At 33.3% G+C, this 21,234-nt stretch overlaps 2 protein-coding genes and 1 long non-coding RNA gene across 3 annotated transcripts; all 3 read left to right on the forward strand.

The window, feature by feature from the left end:
* The first annotated feature begins 1,399 nt into the window (after positions 1-1,399).
* LOC131000107 (uncharacterized) lies at positions 1,400-2,888 on the forward strand. Its single transcript, XR_009093659.1, has 3 exons — positions 1,400-1,918; positions 2,066-2,157; positions 2,493-2,888. It is a non-coding gene; the product is annotated as an uncharacterized LOC131000107 (long non-coding RNA).
* Positions 2,889-4,497: 1,609 nt separating this feature from the next.
* LOC131000108 (uncharacterized) lies at positions 4,498-5,505 on the forward strand. The gene is made up of 2 exons (XM_057925875.1): positions 4,498-5,090; positions 5,231-5,505. Exons 1-2 carry the CDS (start codon positions 4,584-4,586, stop codon positions 5,345-5,347), a joined length of 624 nt encoding a protein of 207 aa, XP_057781858.1. The 5' UTR covers positions 4,498-4,583; the 3' UTR covers positions 5,348-5,505.
* A 4,300-nt stretch (positions 5,506-9,805) lies between these two features.
* LOC131000109 (uncharacterized) lies at positions 9,806-12,234 on the forward strand. Its single transcript, XM_057925876.1, has 3 exons — positions 9,806-10,382; positions 10,517-10,638; positions 12,079-12,234. The coding sequence occupies exons 1-3, from the start codon at positions 9,888-9,890 to the stop codon at positions 12,131-12,133; spliced, it is 672 nt and encodes a 223-aa protein (XP_057781859.1). The 5' UTR covers positions 9,806-9,887; the 3' UTR covers positions 12,134-12,234.
* The last annotated feature ends 9,000 nt before the right edge of the window (positions 12,235-21,234 follow it).

Consider the following 21,234-nt stretch of genomic DNA (forward strand, 5'->3'; position numbering starts at 1 on the left):
TATTGGGGAATATTCATGATATGCAGTTGGTCGGATTTGGAGCAAATTTGCAGCATGCAAAATCGCATGACCCCAACAAGTAATAGGTAAGTTTGATTTTTGTAGCAATGGCCTAGCTACTAGTTTTAAACGTTTGATTAAGGATTCAGCTAGACCATTTTGTGTGTGGACATATGGAACAGGATGCTCCACTTTAATACCCAATGACATACAATATTCATCAAAAGATTTTGATGTGAATTCACCGGCGTTGTCCATTCGAATGGACTTTATTGGGTAATCAGGAAATTGAGCTCTTAATTCGATTATTTTGGCAATAAGCTTTGCAAATGCTTTATTGCGAGTAGATAATAAGCATACATAAGTCCATCGAGTAGAAGCATCAATCAGGACCATAAAATATTGAAATGGTCCAGAAGCCGGGTGAATTGGTCCACATATATCTCCTTGAATTCGTTCAAGAAAAGAAGGAGATTCTAATTTAACTTTGGTACGAGAAGGTCGTACTATAAGCTTACCTTTTGCACATGCTTCACAAACAAAATCATTTGAAAATGATAGATCTTTTGTTTGTATATTGTGCCCAATAGCATTATTAATAATCCGACGTATCATATTTTGCCCAGGATGACCCAATCGTTCATGCCATAATATAAAAGATTTTGGGTCTTTAAATTTTATGCTTAACGCAACATGATTGTTAGATTTAATATGAGTATAATACAACCCAGAGGAGAAAGAAGGGAACTTCTCAAGAATTTTTTTCCTACATCCAACATTTTGAGTGATGAGAAGAAATTCACTATTGTTATCGGTTTCAGTTTCAATGTGAAAACCGTTTAGTCGGATGTCTTTAAAACTAAGAAGGGTACGTTTTGATTGTGGATACAAAAGTGCATCATTGATAATTAATTCTGTACCCATAGGGAGTATTAGAGAAGCTCTTCCAGAGCCGACAATAAGGATATTGTCATTTGCAATTGTAGTGACGCTCCCCCTTTTTTCAGTAAGAGTTTGGAAATATTTTCTATCAGTAAGTATAGTATGTGTTGTGGCACTATCCACTAGACACAATGTACTTTCATTCTCCATGAGTTGCAAGTTTGTGTTTGACATTCTTGCAAGAAAAACATGATTTTTTCTTATGGTCTATCTCCGTGTTCACTCAATTGGTTAGAGACTCGTGCTGATAACGTGTTGTAATATCTTCTTGAGCAAGCAATTCAAAAGTAAGAATGGAAGATTCAGGGAGAGAAGAGAAGGAGAGAAAGAAGAGAGAAACAGATTCTGTATTCTCATAAAAACTGTATATTACCGTTCCATCATATATATATATATATATATATATGAATAAGTAATGTACAATAAATAATAAATAATATTATTTACAATAAAAACAAAAGAAAGAAACATGTCGATTCCCAGCTGTAGCTTGAGGCTATTGATCGACGCTAAGCGCGGAACTGTGTTATTCGCAGAAACCGCTGAAAATCTCGCCGCCGTCATGTACCACATGCTCTCTTACCCGGATAACGCCATCTCCCTCCTCCGGAGACAAGACACGGCGGCGGGCTCTTTAGCGAACCTCTGCAAAAGCATCCAAAGCGTCGACTACAAAGAAGCGAGCAATAAGATTTACTGCTGCCGCAATTTTTGTTATTTCGCGTATTCCGATGATCCCTACGCGGTTTGCGTGCGCTGCTTCGGGTACATGAACACGACAATGGCGTACGTATCGCCGCCGCCACTAGCGCCGCCGGCGGGTGGAAGCGGCCGCGAAGGTCCGGTTCACATAATCACGGACGATTTGGAGATGATGCCGATGTCGGCCATGTCCATCGTCACTCTCGTCAAGAGGCTCGGCGTCTAAGATGGGGATGCCGTGGTGGAGAAGGTGGTGGATTTCGGCGTCGACGAGGTTCGATTTTTCTTGAGATTTGTTGGTGATTTGAATGCGTATTTGGTGCATTAGGGTTTATCAATTTCTAGTTAGGGATTTATTTATCTTCAATTTTGATTCATTAATCACAATTAATTTAATGCACGTTACTTATATTTTGTTCAGGCCATTAAGGTGGTGAATGCTTCTCGGGAATCCAAGAAGGTTCTCACGGATGTCTTCCTCAAGCCGGAGACCGTAAAAAGTGAAATTGAAGGGTAAATATATAGCAGTTTTATTTTGATTTTGAATTGGAATATTCAAATTATCTTATGCTTTTTTTTTTTTTTTTTAAGATGGAATTCTGATTATCTATTCAGCAATTTTATTAGATTCGTGGGACGGAGGGAGTATATTTGACATATTATGTTATTGGTTTACTTCTTATAAAATTACATCTTGCTTCTTCTTATGTGTAGTAACCATTGAACATCTCATTGCTTCTCATGCCAAATACTAGTGATTTTCTGGGATCGTAAGTTGTAGGTTGTTGGAATTAATGGGAATTCTTGTGATTCTTTATTGAATACATTATTGTTGGATTTATGTGCAGCCTAGACGAATTCGAATTCGAATTCGACATCTGAGCATTGCATAACTTGGTGACACAATGGAAGGGAGAATCTAGTGTGGATGAGGACATGGAAATGTTTGGATCAGTGTTATCCTAAAATTTTTCTGGAATAGGTTATTTCAACTTCTAAATTTTTTTTCTATAGTTGTGCAGTTTTAAGTAGAAGATGCACAATACTTTATATTGTTTGGTATGTGTATTCAATTTGCATAAATGTGGCTTGAGATTATTAGACACTTTGGATCAGTAGAGCAACTGAAGTGCAGAAGCATAGATGGGGTATGGAACCAATTATTTTTCGATGTGCTTTTATTTCGTTGAAAATAGCATCACTTGAGGGATCTACGTATAATGTGCTACTTAGCTCAAGTGTTTATCAATTTAGTTTCTTATATTGAGTAACTATATAAAAAAATTGAGATAGTCCCTTTGATATCTTAATCTCTGATAATTATTTTGATTTAAAAACACAGGACACAAAGACTGGCGATTGATATGCGAAATATATTCTTAATATATTCAACAACTGAGATAGGTCAATCGTTATTGTGCGTAGAGGTGATCAAGTATTCTAATTAGCAAAGCTATTGGGTTTTGACATTAGTTGGATTATTTTTTTATTTTTAATTCTTCTCGGTTTACGAATTAGAACCATTCTTAAATTTAATTTTTCTCGCCTCTGAACCTCCATATACGCACTGTCATTTTCAATCGTTTTCAATCATTGCGTAACATATGAAATCGAAAACTAGCTTGTTAATATAACTTTGCATTTCTATGATGCATATATTATTTACAAACTATTAATATAACTGGTATTTGGATCTGCACTGTCTGGTGCATTTGGAAAAAAAAGAACGAGGTTCGGTTCAAGCAAGGTAAGTGGAGCAGGGATGGAGTGACAGCCGAGATCAAGTCACACGTTTGGAGTTGGACGCAGGTGTTCTCTAAGTATGGGAGCTCAGCTGATTTTTCCTTCAGAGATTGGTTCAAAGTTGTTTCTCTTGCGAATTGATGTTGGGCTCGGTTCTGTCCAACCCCTCTTGTCCTCCTATTTTTTTCGGCCTCTCTGTGGGCTGTTGTTTACCTTTTTTGGGGTACCCCTGGTACCTTTCCATTGATTAATGAAATTCCCTTTTCCGATCAAAAAAAAAAATTACAAACTATTAATGCTATTATCATATATCAGCATCAAAATTCCATGCTCTTAGTTATATATTTGTGTTATTCAATTGTTGGAGGAAAAGACAAAATATCCCTTCGATGCCTTCTGTATCATATTATTCATGTATCTAGATAATATTTCGTATCAAAACATAACTTGGACATATGTAATGCGTGGATTTTATCTTTCAGACGCATCAATAACTATTATTGATAGATATAAATTTAATACAATTTGTTCAAACTCAAACACAGATTCAACATGAATTGTTCAAATTCAAACACAGTATGAACACAATATGACACGATATTTTTCATGTTTTGATCGATTAAAATTTAAATTTACACGTACACAAAATGAGAATCATAAAGCTTATAATTAATAACAACAATAATAAAGCATAATTTGTAATTTTACACAATAAACTCAATTTCCAATCTAAAAAAAATACAAAACATTAAAGTATATATTCAACAATGTAACAATATACTTCAAATTAAAACCGACCTATATCCAACGCGAACCCAACGCGATAATTTAATTTGTTTTATTATGGGGTCGTAACTATTATCGATCGATTCGTGTGAATCTTATTATTGCATAGAAAACCCCGTACCAAAACAGACTGAGATATATATGCATGGATTGATTCATTCGGATATTTCCTTCCCCTTGTGACTCGCAGATGTAGGTGAGTCATAAACCCTAAACCCTATTGTATTACATAATTGCTAATATAAATTCAATAAAAGTGAGATTTATATTTATTTGTTTTATATGCTTCTATTAGAAATAGAACTATCGTTCTATATATATTCTACATTCATCACAAAAACTATTGTTCAATTTCCCACAAACGTCATAAACCCTAAACCCTACACGAAAGCAAAAGAAAAGAAAGAAGCATGTCGAATCCCAGTGTTAGCTTGAAGCTGTTGATCGACGCCAAACGCGGCGTTGTGTTATTCGCCGAAACCGCGGAAAACCTCGCCGCCGTCATGCACGGCATGCTCTCTCAGCCGGAGACCGTCATCTCTCTCCTCCGGCAACAAGACACGGCGGCGGGCTCATTAACAAAGCTCTGCAAAAGCATCCAAAACGCCGACAACAAATCGACCAATGCGGTTTACTGCTGCGGGTATTGTCGTTTTCCCGTGTATTCCGGTGACCCCTCGGCGGTTTGCTCGTACTGCTTCGGTTACATGAACGCGACGCTGGCGTATGTTGCGCCGCCAGTAACGCCGCCGGTGCCGGCGGGTGGAAGCGGCGGCAAAGCTCCGCTTTACATAATTACGGACGATTTGGAGATAACGCCGATGTCGGCCATCTCCATCGTCACTCTCTTTAAGAAGCTCGGCCTCGACAACGTCGATGCCTTGGAGGAGAAGGTGGTGGATTTTGGCGTCGACGAGGTTCGATTTTCTGGAAATTTAGAATGCATGATGGTGCATTAGGGTTTATTTTATATATCAATTTCTAGTTAGGGATTTATTTATCTTCAATTTTGATTTATTAATCACAATTAATAAAATGTTTGTTATATTTTGTTCAGGCTATTAAGGTGGTGAATGCTTCTCGGGAATCCAAGAAGGTTCTCACGGATGTCTTCCTCAAGGCCGAGACCGTAGAAAGTGAAAGTGAAAGTGATGATGGCTACATAGCAGTGTGATTTTGTTTAGATTTTGAAATGGAATATTCAAATTATCTTGTTATTTTTCCTTTTCTTTTTTAAAGACGGAATTCTTATTATCTCTTCAGCAATTTTATTAGATTCGTGAACCGTTTTTTCAGTCGTGGTTTGTTTAATTAATGCTCTTCTAAAGTTCCTATCATGGTTTGTTTAATTCTCCTTGCTTGTTTATTTTTGAATTTCACATGATATTTTGTGTCAATTTGAACCTCTCTCATGCCAATTACAGTAACCTTTTGGGATTGTAAGTTGTGTAAGTGAGTGGAGCTAGCTCGTGCTACTCGGGATCGGCTCGAAAATTACTCGAATAGGTACCGAGCTCAAACAATTATATATATAATATATTATTTGTAGGCCCAAAATTAAAATATTTTTCAGATCCATAAAGATGGCCCAATCCCCAAACCCTAAGCCCATTAACACAATTACTGAATTTGAATCACACAATAATTGAACCTAAGTCCTATCTCAGAACAGCAGCCGCCCCCAATCTCCCATGACTGGCGACCGGCGACCGCTGACGCGCACCCCGACACTCGGCGCGACGGTGGCTCATTCTTCCAGCGAGCTTAGCAGCAGCAGTGCAGCACAGAGCCGCCGCCTTTGGCTCTCATTTTCCTAGCCCGGTGAGCGAGCGACACCAGCATCATCTGCCACCACCGGGCTCCGCGGCGCGACGGCGGCTCGTCCTTCCGGCGAGCCTAACAGCAGCAGCAGTGCAGAGCTAAGCCGTCGCCTTTGGCTCTCTTTTTCCCAGCCCGGCGCGACAGCAGCATCATCTGTCACCACCGGGCACCGACTGCCCTTTCCCAGCCCGATGCGATAGCAGTAGCGACGCCGCGATGGCTCTTTTCTTTCTGTTTTCTAAATTTTTGTTGTGTCTAGAAACGACATTCGTGCAGTGTATATCATTATCTTGTTTATGTTTCCTGTTGTTGGTCTTGGTGTTGTTCCTATATCAATAAATATAATGGAGAGAGTTGCTTAGAGTCTCCGATTGTGTATAGCAAAATACTGAAGGGAACATTGTTCATAGTATCTGTTGAAGCATTAATCAGACGAGCTTAAATGAGCTCGAGCTCACCGAGCTTAAATGAGCTCGAACTCGAGCTCAAACTCGAGTATGACTCCACAATCGAGCTGAATCGAGTCGAGCTCGAGCTCACGAATATGGCATCGAGTCGAGCTCGAGCTCAAAAAAATCAAGCTCGGCCGAATCGAGCTCGAGCTCGAGCTCGAGCTTCATCAATATAGCCTAGCTCAAGTTTGAGCATAGCAATACTCGACTCGACTCGGCTCATTTACACCTTGTAGGTTGTTTGGATGAGAATTCTTGTGACTCTTTATGGAATACATTGTTGATTTACATGCAGCCTATACAAATTTGCATTCGAAGAATTGCATAACTTCGTGATACAATGGTGGAGAGAATATGTAGAATGAATGAGAACACGGAAATATTGTTTGGATCAAAGTAAATTCTAAAATTTTTCATCGAGTGTTTCAATCAAAGTTCTAGTCGTGAAATATAACATAAGTTTTGCTGTTTTTTTTTTTTTTTTAGGTTATTTCAACAATTCTATTTTTTTTGTTTTTTTTTTCATACTTATGCAGTTTTTTGTAGAAGATGCACAATACTTTATTTTGTTTGGTATGCGTGTTCAATTTACAGAAATGTGGCATGAAATCATTCGACACTTTGAATTTATTTATATTCAATTTGTGTATTTATTTTTTGAATGAGTTGTTCATTAACTTTTGTTGGGTGATTCTTAATAGTTTAATATGAATTTCGTAATTTTAGTTTTAAAAATTAAATTCAAATTTTTTTATAGAAGTAAAAATGTAATTATATTTATTTTAAAGGAAGAAAATGTAAATTTTTAATATTTTAAGGATAAAAATATATTTTACAAATATTTGAAGGAGAAAATATAAATTACAGATATTTGCAAGTGGAAAAATATAAATTATAGATATTTGCAGGTGGAAAAATATAAATAATAGACATTTATAGGAAAATGTGTAATTATAAATCTTTATAATTTAAAATAACAAAAATAATTTTATTACTATATATATAGTGAATGCTTGATAAATATATATCTTTATATTAGTATAAGCATTCAAATTAATGCGTACAACATTTAACAATAAATATTAATTATAAACTTTATTGTATTTATACTTAAGCATTAATTAAATTTAGTAACAATAAAATATGAAAGGTTGTTATTTTTAAAATTCAAGCATATAGAATAATTACCGAGTATTAAAATTTAAATTTACACGTACACACTATAACGAAATGAAAATCATAAAGCTTATAATAACAACAATAATAAAGCATAATTTGTCATTTTACACCATAAACGCAATTTTAAATCTTAAAAAAAAAAAACATTATTAAAATATATATTCAACAATGTAATAATACACTTCAAATTAAAACCGACCTATATCCAACACGCAGATGGGATCCTCTGTCCCACCACTATTTTTGTGTGTACCACCGTGCACCACTCTTAATTTATTTATTCTATAATTATTTTTTATAAAAATAAAAAATAGTATTATTATATTATGAACTCTAATTAGTATTTATCACTAAAATTAAAATTTTTAAAAATTATATACCCTAACTTTGAATTAATGAACCAAAATAATCAATTATTAATTCAAATAAATATAAAAAAAATAATGGGCTAAGATGCAGATTGCCCCCTGAACTACACCCCCTAGAGCTTTTAGCCCCCCATACTCGGTCAAAGCGCGTTGACCTCCCTGAACTCCCGAAAGAAGGGTGCAATTAAGTCCACCCGTTAAACGGCTGCTAAACGCCGTTTTCTTAAAAAAAAAAATTAAGAGGGCAATACGTCGTCGTTTTTGCAATCTCACGCTCATCATCTTCTTCATCTTTTCCTCCTCCGCCGACGGCCACAAACACTTCCTTGAATGTCTGTCGGAGAAATTCGACGACTACTCGTCATTTTCCAACGTCGTCTACACCAAGGCCAACTCATCCCACTTCCATCTTGCAAGCCGCCGGCTTCTCTCAACATGAAGAATCTTTCTCTCTCCTCTCTCACTCTCATCATCTTCTTCATCTTTTCCTTCTTGCCGGCAGCTTCCACCGATGGCCACAAACACTTCCTCGAATGTCTGTTGGAGAAATTCGACGACGACTCATCGTTTTCCAACATCATCTACACCAAGGCCAACTCATCCTACGCTTCCATCTTGCAAGTCGCCATCTGGAACTTGAGATTCCCCACAGAATCTATGTCGAATCTTCAGCGGTGGCGGCGTCGACGATTGGAAAGGGGGAAATTAGGGCTGGATTTTTTAAGGGGATGTGTAATTGACAGGAAAGATCGAGGGATGGAGTACAGCCTCGCCGGCCCGTTAGCAGCGGCGAAGCCGAGATGAACGGCGACGGCGGCAGATTTCATCCTCGTCGGCTCGTTAGCAGCAGCAAAGCCGAGATGAACGGCGGCGGCAACAGATTTCAGTTTGGAGAAGGATGAGGCTAGGGTTCATTTTTTTTTTGGTGAAGGAATGTGAGAGGGGCGTCGAACTCAGGTGGAGAAACGTCGGTGCAGAGGCGGACAATAGCGTGGACAATCGTTGGAATTCCCAGCGCCGAGGCGGTGCGGCTGATTCTGGTGTGGTGCAGCAGCGCCGTGTGTGAGAGAGGTGGTCGGAAGACAACAAAAAAAAAAAAAAAATTAAGAAAACGGCGTTTAACGGGTGGACTTAATTGCACCCTTCTTTCGGGAGTTCAGGGAGGTCAACGCGCTTTGACCGAGTATGGGGGGCTAAAATCTCTAGAGGGGTGTAGTTCAGGGGGCAATCTGCACCTTTGCCCAAAAATAATTATAAACCCTTATTGGATGAGTGAACCCTTGTTAATTATCTTTTTATAGTATTATAGCATAATAAATTAAAATTGAAGAAAATATAATAAAAAATTATAATAAATTAAAAATGGTACACGATGGTATACACAAAATAGTGGGACAGATGATCTCATTTGATCCAACACGAACCCAAGGCGATAATTTAATTTGTATTATTATTGGGTGGTGACTATTATCGATTCGTACCAAAACAGACTGAGATATGCATTGATTTGATTCATTCAGATATTTCCTCCCCCTTGTGACTCGTATATATAGGAGAGTTATTATTTTTTTAACCATTTATTTAAATATTTTGTCATCCATCCACTAATCCACACACATATCCGATAATGATACGTAAGTATATAGAAGATGGCCTTCGCAAATCCTCGAAAATAATTTAATAATTAATTTCTAATATAAATTCAATAAAAGTGGGATTTATACTTCTATTACAAATAGAACTCTATATCGTTCGATATATATATATATATATATATATATATATATATATATATATATATATATCCTACATTCATCACAAAAACTATTGTTCAATTTCCCACAAACGTCATAAACCCTAAACCCTACACGAAAACAAAAGAAAAGAAAGAAGCATGTCGAATCCCAGCGTTAGCTTGAAGCTGTTGATCGACGCCAAACGCGGCGTTGTGTTATTCGCCGAAACCGCGGAAAACCTCGCCGCCGTCATGTACGGCATGCTCTCTAAGCCGGAGACCGTCATCTCTCTCCTCCGGCAACAAGACACGGCGGCGGGCTCTTTAACAAAGCTCTGCAAAAGCATCGAAAACGTCGACAAGAAATCGACCAATGGGGTTTACTGCTGCGGGTATTGTGGTTTTCCCGAGTATTCCGATGATCCCTCGGCGGTTTGCTCGTACTGCTTAGTTTACATGGACGCGACAATGGCGTATGTTGCGCCGCCGGTGCCGGCGGGTGGAAGCGGCGGCAAAGCTCCGCGTTACATAATTACGGACGATTTGGAGATAACGCCGATGTCGGCCGTCTCCATCGTCACTCTCTTCAAGAGGCTCGGCATCGACGACGTCGATGCCTTGGAGGAGAAGGTGGTGGATTTCGGCGTCGACGAGGTACGATTTTCAAGAGATTTTTTGGTGATTTGAATGCATGGTGCATTAGGGTTTATCAATTTCTAATTAGGGATTTTTTTATAAACTAATTAGGATTTATTAATCACAATTAATGGTTGTTACATTTTGTTTAGGCCATTAAGGTGGTGAATGTTTCTCGGCAGTCCAAGAAGGTTCTCACGGAGGTCTTCCTCAAGCTCAAGCCCAAGCCCGAGCCCGAGCCCGAGCCCGAGACCGTCAAAAGAGATATTGAAGGGTACATAGTTGTGTGAATATGTTTAGTTTTTGAATTGGAATAATCTTAGTATCTTAGTTCTTTTTTCTTCTTTTAAATAAAAGACGGTATTCCTATTATCTATTCAGCAATTTTGTTAGATTCTTGAACCGATTTCTTAATTAGTCGTTGTTTTACTGAAATTGCAAATTAAGTAAATAAAGATGTATTCACAATAATAAAATGGATATTATGAAAAAGCAAAAAAAAAAAAAAAAAGGTTATTAGCATTTAATACACCAATTTTGGGGTAGTCTTGTTTTACATGAACTTTAAATACACCAACTAGAGGAGTAATTTGGTTTTGCACATGAACTTTTAAAGAAGTCAATAAATACATTAACTTTAATATTGCAGTAATTTTGCAATCAATAATGCTATTTGGACAAAATTTGTCCGGACAAAATATAGTTAAATATTTTATAAAATAAATGTATTTAAAAATTTTGGTTCAAAATAAAACAGGATTTAGCTAGTTTTATTGTTTTCTTCATATTGTAATTTTTTTGTAATTTTTTAATAAATTTTTTAATTATTATTATTTTTAAAGTACACAAACTACAAATAAAAGAATAAAAAATAAAAAAATTGTTAAAAATTACGAAAAAACTACAATATAGAGAAAACAATAAAACTAACTAAATCCTTTTAAACTTGAATCAAAATTTATGAATAAATTAATTTTTAAAAAATTTTAACCTTATTTTTGTCCGGACAAATTTTGTCCAAATAGCATTAATAAATTTTGCAATAACCAAACTACCCTCAAAATTGGTGTATTTAGGCTCTAATAACCCCAATAAAAATAAAACATGATTAAAAATAGATTTATTAATAAAATAAGAGGGGGGGGGAATTTTCTTAAATTTAGCCTTTAAATAAATATAAATTTTACATTTTAATTTCAATATTTGGATAAAATATATCAAATTAAAGATCTCATCGTGATATGCATATCAAATATTTTATAATTAAAGAAATTTCACAATTTTAAAAAAGAAATAAAATAGAAAATAAGAAGATAAAGAAAAGGAAATAGAAAGGAAAAATAGTAATTTATAAATAAACCTTCGATCGATTTATTATAATAAAAAATTATCAGTTAATTTTTAAATTGATATATTTTTTTAAATATATTATAAATGGGCATGGAACCAAATTTTGGATGTGCTATTATTTCGTTGAAATAGCATCACTTGGTGGGATCTACATATGTGGTACTTAGCTCTATTATTTATCGATTAACCAAATTATTTAGTTTTTTTCATTGTCTAACTATGGTCGGATCTATGTGTTGGCTGTTAGGAATTTCAATCCATTGGCAGGATTAGGATAAAAAAAATATATTGAGATATTCCCTTTTCATCTCTTCATCTTTATTTATCTCTTCATCTCTCAATAATTCTTCATTTACAAACACAGGACAGAAGGACTCGCAACGGATCTACGAAGAATTCTCAATATATTCAACAACTAAGATGGGTCAATCGGCATTGCTTTCCATGTTGATTCTAATTAGCAATTTTCGACAATGAATTATTATTATTATTATTTTTTTTCAGATGCTTTATAAGTTATTTTCAGCTTACGATTTCTAATTAAAATTAAAATTTTATATTTCTTTCATTCTGTCTCGCTTGACCTGTATTTATTTATTTATTGAGTTGTCCCATCCAACTTAACTTAGTTCATTTTTGACAAAATTAAGTGCCACTGAAAGCCACTAATTACACAATTAATTGCAAAAATAAGGCACAGTCTTAAACAAATGCCCTATTTTTCAATAATTACATTGTTGGGCCCTAAAATAAAATAAAATAAAATAAAGGTTAAAATTAGCTCCCCAAAGGCCCAAAAATCACATCTTGGGCCAGTTCACTGTATATGGGCATTAGATTTAAGCCCAAGCCCATAATTTACGATTCAAACATCATCTTAAAGCCTGCCGTCCTCATCTTCTTCTACTTTACTTGGAATATCTTCGATGCTATAGTTATTGTTAGTTATTACATTGAGTTAATTGCTAAGAGGTGGTCTTGGGTACACCCGGGTGTACCGTACAATCGGGTTACACATTTATTTAAATATTGATCCACATCCTGATTTGAATAATAATACTATTTTGGATATGGGTCAACCCAGTTGTACGGTACACCCAGGTGTACCCAAGATTTTGTGAAGTGCTAAATATTACGAATTTTTGACTTAATTAATTTTATTTGATACCGTCAATTTTGAATTTGTAGTAGAATAGACAAGTCGTGTGTCATAATGTTTTTGCCTCTTTACTGAGTGCATGGTGCTTAGAAATAGTGTGATTAATAAAAGTAAGATAAATAATATAAAAAGATAATATTAGTTATCTAGAACTAATGTGATTAGCAAAATCAAGATAAATAATATACGAAAAAAGAGGTTAGTTATCTATCTAATAATAAATAAATGACAATAGAGGAGGTATTACTTATCAAGGTAAAATAGTAGAATAAGATAAGACATTTTAACTATCACGAGTCGACTTGTTAAATAATATGAGCTACCAAACGCCCACATAGACCCAGATTATTTAACAATCTTAACTTATATAGTGCATCAAACGCACAATATTGAACCGTAGAGATGTATGAAATGTGTTTCTTTTGTTATAAATTAAAATGTTTTATTATTATTGCAATAATTTGTTAAACATATCGAAAACCAAAATTTTATCAAAGGTCGTTGAATTTTTTAGCAATTACCGTTTAATTCAATTTAGCATCGATCTATAAGCATCGATCTATAAGCAATTTAACATGACTTTGCCCGATCAAAAAAAAAAAAAAACATCGATCTATAAGATCTTCAATCATCTATCTTTTTTACGGATTTTAACTTTTGACCACCTTTGGTATTCCATTTAACAAATAAATATTTTAATCATCTCCTAGTTCACTGCACATGCATTTGGCTTTATTAGAACTCTTTAGAGCTCCTCGTGTGCGTGTGTGAAAAACGCATATTTGGATTCTTATAATTTTTTTTTGTTCAGGTCCTTATATTTCTATTAATCAAAGCTTTGATTTTTCATTTTTTTTTATTAAAAGTAGATCCCTATGTCAAAGATTATATCCTTATCACTACATGAATCTGGCCGATTACCGACGGAATTTTCCGTCGGTAAAATTCCGTCGGTAAATCGATACACCGACGGAACAACGACGGCCACCGCGTGTCGCTGTAAAAGTGGTCGGTAAAAAAATTACCGACGGAATTTTGATCCGTCGCTAATTACCTCCAATTCATACCGACGGACCGTCCGTAGGTAAGCACACGACGACGCCGGCGTCGTCTGAAATAGCGACGGAAATGACCGTGGCTAATACCGATGAAAATGAATTCCGTTGCTATTTTTTTTACGAAAAAAATATTAAATATATATATATATATATATATTAATATCAATCTAGCTTTATTCTCTACAAGTATTTTGGTATTTCTATTTCTAATGTATTTTGAATTTAATTGCATACGTTAAGGCATACTTCCCAGTGGGTCACCCATCTTAGCTGTGCTCTAAGTCAAGCACGCTTAACATTGAAGTTCTTTTCGAGTGGTCACCAGTACAGAACACGCGTATTATTGATATAATTATCACCTATTAATTCATTTAAACTCTATTTCAATATACAATATCATTTATTCATAGTCTTAGAATATGCTGAAGTCATATCTAAGACTTGTAGTGCCAACGAAAGAATGACGGTAAATATACGATCGAATTTAAAATAATAAAAAAATATTAATATTATAATTAATTAAAAATATATATATTACTGTTGAAAATAACAATAAATTTAAAATATTCTCAATAATTTAAAAATAAGAATAAATTAGAATATTAATTAAAAAATAATAAAAATAATTTTTTTAAAAATATATAAATAAGAAAAAAATTAATAATATTTACCGACGGATTATTAATTAAAAATTAAAAAAATAAAAAAAAAATAAATTTTTAAAAAAATATATTTAGCAACGGAATATATTCCGTCGCTATTAAGTCCGTCGTTATTCTGTTGGTAAATTTAAAAATAAACTAAAAATAATAAATAATATTTAACGACGGATTATTTTCCGTCGCAATTAATTCCGTCGCTATTCGGTCGGTAAATTGCAAAAAAATAATTAAAAAATAAATTTTAAAAAATAAATAATATTTAACGACGGGTTATTTTTCGTCGCTAATAATTCCGTCGCTATTTCGTCGGTAATCCGTCGGTAAAATTTTGAAAACATCTACGTCGGAATTCCGCCGTTGTTCCGTCGGTGATTACCAACGGATTATTTTCCATCGGTAATTCCGTCGGTGTCCGATACATTTTTTTGTAGTGTAAGAACTAATAGTTGCAAACGCAAACAAGGCCTAGAAAGTTAAAAATCTATGTGTTTATTAATCCCTTCGTCCATAGTATCGTTTTCACTTTAGTCATTTTGATACGTTCGCGACCATTTCCATTTATATCAATATAGTCCACAAAATTATACTCATAAAAATAATGGGATCAAAACTTCACTCACAACAATATCACTATTATGAACTACTAACTATCAACCATTTTCTTAAAACTCGTGTACTCCACAAAGTGAAAACGTTATCGTGGATGGAGGGACTATGTATTTTTGTGATACATATTCAATTTATTTAACCATATATATATAGGAAAAAGTTATACTAAGAATGCTATCTTTCGTGAGAAATGAGAATGATTGAATAAATCAGTCTATAGTGCTGAATAAGCTGCTTGTAATTACTTCATAACAAAATTCAATTAATTAGATAGAATTTTCGCTCCCTCCAAGATTCGAATCCAGGTAACAATGTTATGCAGTCATTATAAGTAACTTATTCAACACTATATACTAATTTATTCAATCATTCTCATTTCTCACGAAAGATAGCATTCTTAGTATAACTCATCTGTATATATATATAGTAGGTATAAACAAATATTGTTAGGGTGAAAGGGATATTTAGAGTGAGTGATGTCCCATGGTTGGAGACAAAAAGATGGAGAAAAACGCGTTGGATTTGCACATGAATTGAAGTCGAAAGTCGTAGTTGTTTCCACAAACATCAACTACTTCCATCAATTTAACTAGTCCATTTCATAGCAGCTTTTTCTTAAGCTTTTCTCTGTGAATTAAGGACTTGGGATACAAATAATAATTATCTTAAATATATTCACCATCACTTTTATAAAGGGTGAAAGGGCAGAAGTGACTGTAGAGAGAGAAAGTGGACACCTATGTTTGACTAATCATCACATCACAAAGCTTTGTTATATGCTCAGCCACGATTTTTATTTACTAGATTTTGTCACAACTACATTTTCTTCACCTTATCAATTTTATTTATTTTCTTCCTCAAATTATCAATCAACAAAAATGCGCATAATCATAAGTAAGTTTTCGAGATTGTGTTCGTGTTCAGTTTCCTCTCTGGTCACTCGTCGAATTTTATTGGAAGCCAAAAAAGACCAACAAATATTTTCGAAAAATTGGCTCGCGCCTGCGCTTTCTATAAATATTTTATTGTATCACGTGTTGATAATTAGTAAATAAGAATTAAATATATGAAGACAAATAAATTAATTATCGGAGTTTAATTTCGTGAACTCGTGTTGTCTTAATCACAAATTAGCTAAATGAAAACCTAGAATATATCTACTATTTGCCGACGAAGAATTTTGCCTATCGTAATGTGGAATTCAATCGCCTGCTTTTTATGACTCTTGTGAAAATCTATATGTTAATAGAATTCGTTTAAATATATATTCGAATAACAAATGAAGAAAACGAATGTTAAGAGTTTCTGAAAATAATGTGTCACTTGTCACTTGTCAGGGTTCAATATTTGGTTAATTAAATAATGTTTGTAATAATTCCATTTTTTTTTCTTGGTTCGTATAAATTAATTTATTGGTGAATATCTGTAGTCTGTAGACGTACGTATGCACAATCTATTTAATTCGACCTTTTTATATATAAATGTGTTTTAATTAATTACTGATGTGCTGAGAGTGCTCTAATATGCTACATTTTAGTCTGTTATGTTATAATTCAATATAATAAAAAAATAGAAAATAATTAATTGATTTTTATTAGATTGAGTCTATTGGGCCTTACTGTCTAAATCGAGATGCTAATAGTATTAAACAATAGCAGATTGATTTAAGTCTAAATCGAGATGCTAATAGTATTAAACAAAATACTCATTGAAAAATGGCTCAAAAAAAAAATATACTCAGTCAAAAAAGCTGAGAGATAGATAGCAACGTTAACGGTATAACAAAGACATCTTCTTTTACCCAGAAAAAAAAAAAAAAAAAAAAAGACCGATTACATCTATTTAAGCCAATCGATACAGAAGATATCGATTAATTAATGTTATGATCAACAGTGGTGATTGGTGAAAGGCATGCCTAAATTATACTCTATATATTAGATCATTTCTAAGCACTATGATCGTTGGGGCTGAAATAGAGATTTTATAGAAAGAAAAAGAAAAAAAAACCTTAAAAACCCTATGATGATTACTTTACTTGAATTCGAATTAAATTAAATTCTTACAAAATATATTTGACTTTTGATATTTATTTGCTATATTGGTACATGGTGGGGACGAATTTTTAAGGAAATTCTAGAATTCATAATGACATCAGAATTAACATTTCTTCAAGAATTATTGGTAGCTTTTACACACCATTCCAAAGATACAAAAAATATCCATTATAACAAAAAACTACAAAAAATTATTCATTTTGAACTTGAAAAGATAAAGTTATCATTATTTAATAGATTCGAAACTCTATCTTAATATCGTTCTATAATATTCAAATCACGAATTTTGCTCGACAGCTTGACTAATGCGAGTCGAGCAAGTTAAAGTGATAAATGCATTAATTCTCTATCGCTGTACTTCTAAATGACAAAAATGAATGAATAGATAGGCATTGTACTTCTAAGTTGACGGGAGTTGATTAGTTGCGGTGCAAATTCATCGAATTACTTTTCAACCATATATTGAATACGATGCTGAGGAAAAAGATATTTCTAATACAAATACTTGAAGGAAATTACAGGGTGACTTTTCTTTGAGAAAAAATGGTGGAAATTATAAATTTTTATAATTTTTGTTATATGTTCTATATAGTAGATAATTTTTTTGGGGATGAAAAAAGTTTTAGGCAACCCCTTTTAATTTTTGTTATATGTTATATATTACATATTAAATTATGTAATATAAAGTAATAAAATAAAATACAAAATCAAACATCATTATATTTCGCAATTTTCTGTCGATTTAACCATGCATGATCTGTTTGTTCTCGTTGACAAATAGCTCTATTTTTTATACTCATTTTTTTTCCTTTTGAGTTAAAGCAAAGTCAATCCATCCACACATTGGAACTATATATCACTATCTCACTCTGCAATAAATTTGTGGGAATTTCTCGAGCCCATTTATAAATATTTTACTAAAATCGATTCTTTTAATAGCCCAATAAAATAACATGAGCACTTGCCCCCATTTTAAAATTGCAATGCATACATATATTCTCGAGACAAATAGTTAACACAATTTTCTATTCTTCAACAGCAACTAATTCCCTACAGTTGGAAAAAAACGGCTTTATATATAAAAATGATAATGGAAAATTCCGCGTACAGAAAATTCTAAGCATAACGCGGTTGGAGGAAGAAACAATTACCCTAAGTCTTATTAATTTCTTAATTCAAATAAAGAATTGGAAAACTTTCTCGAAGTTCTACACAAAAGTTAAAATGACCGTACCTAACTCCCACTATACTTCGATTTAATAATGTTATGAATTTAATTAGGACTTTTTTATCCAAATAATGTCTACTGCTCCCTCCGTCCACGAAATAAACTCATACTTGTCCTTAAATATTTGTCCATGAAATAAACTCCTTCTTTACTTTTTGAACAATTATACCCTCTTTTATTTTCTAAACTTACTATCCTTCACCGTTCATGGGCCCACCCCACAACATTTTTATCACTTTTATATTCTATATTTACTTCTCTTTACCACTCATGGGCCCACCCCATAATACTTTGTCACTTTTATATTCTATATTTACTACTCTCTATCACTCATGGCCCACCTCACAACACCTTTATCACTTTTGGTCAACTATCCTTTTATTTCAATCACAACACCTTTATCAATTTTCTTAGTCTCCGTGTCGAGCATCAAATGAGAGTTTATTTCGTGGATGGAGGGAGTATATTCTATTATTCTTCCAACAACTGTTTCAGGGATAATTTAACCTCATCATTAATTAAGCGTTAATAAAGTAAGCCTTCATAAAGTGGCATCTCAAGGTAAAAAGGGTCAATTTAAGTCATATTTTTTCTTTTATTAATGAAAGCAAATTGTCAAATCAGTCCAACTTTTAGTTTAAAAATGAGAGAAAAGGGTGAAAAAGGAGAAAATACTGGTTTAAGGCTGAAGGAATGTTTGTCTGCATTTTCCATATATAGCAAACTTTGCAAGGAGAATTTTGGTAATTGATCTCGTGTACTAATCCTTCCCGCCCATTTCTTTAATTTTAGGGTTATTAGTCTGTAAATAAATGAACTTTTTATATTTTTTAAAATTTAACATGACTTTTATTTTTAGCCCACAAATACACGAACTTAGCATTTTTTCTGATTTTTGACATCGACATGAAAAAACTCTATTTATTGTTGAGGTGGAGGCCGAAATACATGACGTGGATTACGAAATATGCACTTGAATAGAGTAATTTGATTCATTATTTTGATTAGAGAGTGAATGACATGGTATACCGGCCTTCACGTTAATAGTAAATTAGAATTTTTTCTTGTCGATAAAATCAGAAATAATGCTAAGTTCGTTTATTTGTGGGCTAAAAATAAAAGTCATGTTAAATTTCAAAAAATATAAAAAGTTCGTGCATTTACAGGCTTATAACCCTTAATTTTATCAACTAATAATAGTTTTAAGTTTTGGTAAGCATATTTTAAAAAATAATATCTTTGAATTTTTGAAAATAAAACCAAAAAAATCATATATCTGGTAAATGCAGAGTATTCATAATGTTAATTTAGTAACTTAATTTGCTACACATAATTAGAAGAAAAAATAACTGCTTAGCTTGTTGAGGGATTGCATGCTGGTGGGGTGAGTGCTTGTGTTGTGACAAAGATATCTCTGTTTTTAAATTCCACGAATACAAAAGAATAATTTATTTAATGAATGATTTTATAGCGGTTACAATATCTCATCACTAAAAGGATGGATAAAAAAGTACGAAGTTACATTAGTGTAAGAAAACTCATATTTTGTTTACTCGTTACGTCCCGCGAAACTTGAATAATTTTTATTTTTTTGCACAAATTTTAAGAATTACTCTCATTGTCCCATTATAAGTGACTTATATTCTATTTTGGGCCGTCCTAATATAAATTGTATATTTCTATAAAAAAAAAATTACCCTTAAAAAAAGTGTAGGCCCTTGCACGTTTAACCAATTTACACTTTCCTCTTAATTTCTGTATCGAAAAGTTTTGAGTCACTTATAATGAGACGGAGGAGTAGTATTTTGTGTGTTAAGCATGGTAGGTGAAAAAATGAAAAGGTGAATAAAAAATAAAAAATAAATTGTCATATAAGAAAAATGCTCAAGTTTCGCGGGACAATCCGAAAAAAAATATTGCTCAATCTTCGGGGAATATATCTCTATCGCGTTTTGTGCTGCAAAAAGACAAATTAAGAATTAGCATGGAGTATTTTTTTTATTTTTATTTTCTAGAACCAAAAAAGAAAAAGAAAAAAAAAAAGAATTAACATGTTTTTAAGCCACTTGCGATTAAAGAAAGCTTATTTTTAGTCGTTAAATTTTCTCTCTTTTAGGCAGCCAGAATTTTCTTGAGCATCTAATTACTTATTTTGCCTATACGTACATTGTCCAAAACACAAAAATTAGGCAGTAAGATCCCAAAACGATATTATTATTTATCAATTAACGATAAGGATATATTGGTATAATTTAATTCTCTCACCTACAAGGAAAATGAAAGAGATACAACAATTAAAATGCAGTTCAATTGGTAAGAGGTTTTTCCGCTAGTTATTAGATTGTGGGTTCCAGTCCTTATGTTGGGGATTGAAGAACCAATATTGATGATTTCTTTTCCAAAAAAAAAAAAAAAAGAGTTATGAAAAATTTGATCTTATGTGTGCATGCCAATCACTAATTATGGACGTCTGATTTGATGGATGAGATTTATAAGATTAATAGGACATAATTCAATTTTAGGATAATAAATATTATTCAATTGAATGATTAGAGTGCGTCAAGTTATCCATCACCAAAAATTATGCAAATCAAACATTTTTTTTTTTTTGATCAGTAAAATATAACTTTTATTGAAAGAAAAGGAATCAAGGCATCAGGAATGCCAATCAACACTACAATACAAGTTTGAAATCTTTGGAACACCAAGAAGTAAAAGAAATTCCTAACTCCACGATTTTGTAGGCCTCG

This window comes from Salvia miltiorrhiza, chromosome 8 (assembly GCF_028751815.1).
Source record: "Salvia miltiorrhiza cultivar Shanhuang (shh) chromosome 8, IMPLAD_Smil_shh, whole genome shotgun sequence".
Lineage (NCBI taxonomy): Eukaryota > Viridiplantae > Streptophyta > Magnoliopsida > Lamiales > Lamiaceae > Salvia > Salvia miltiorrhiza.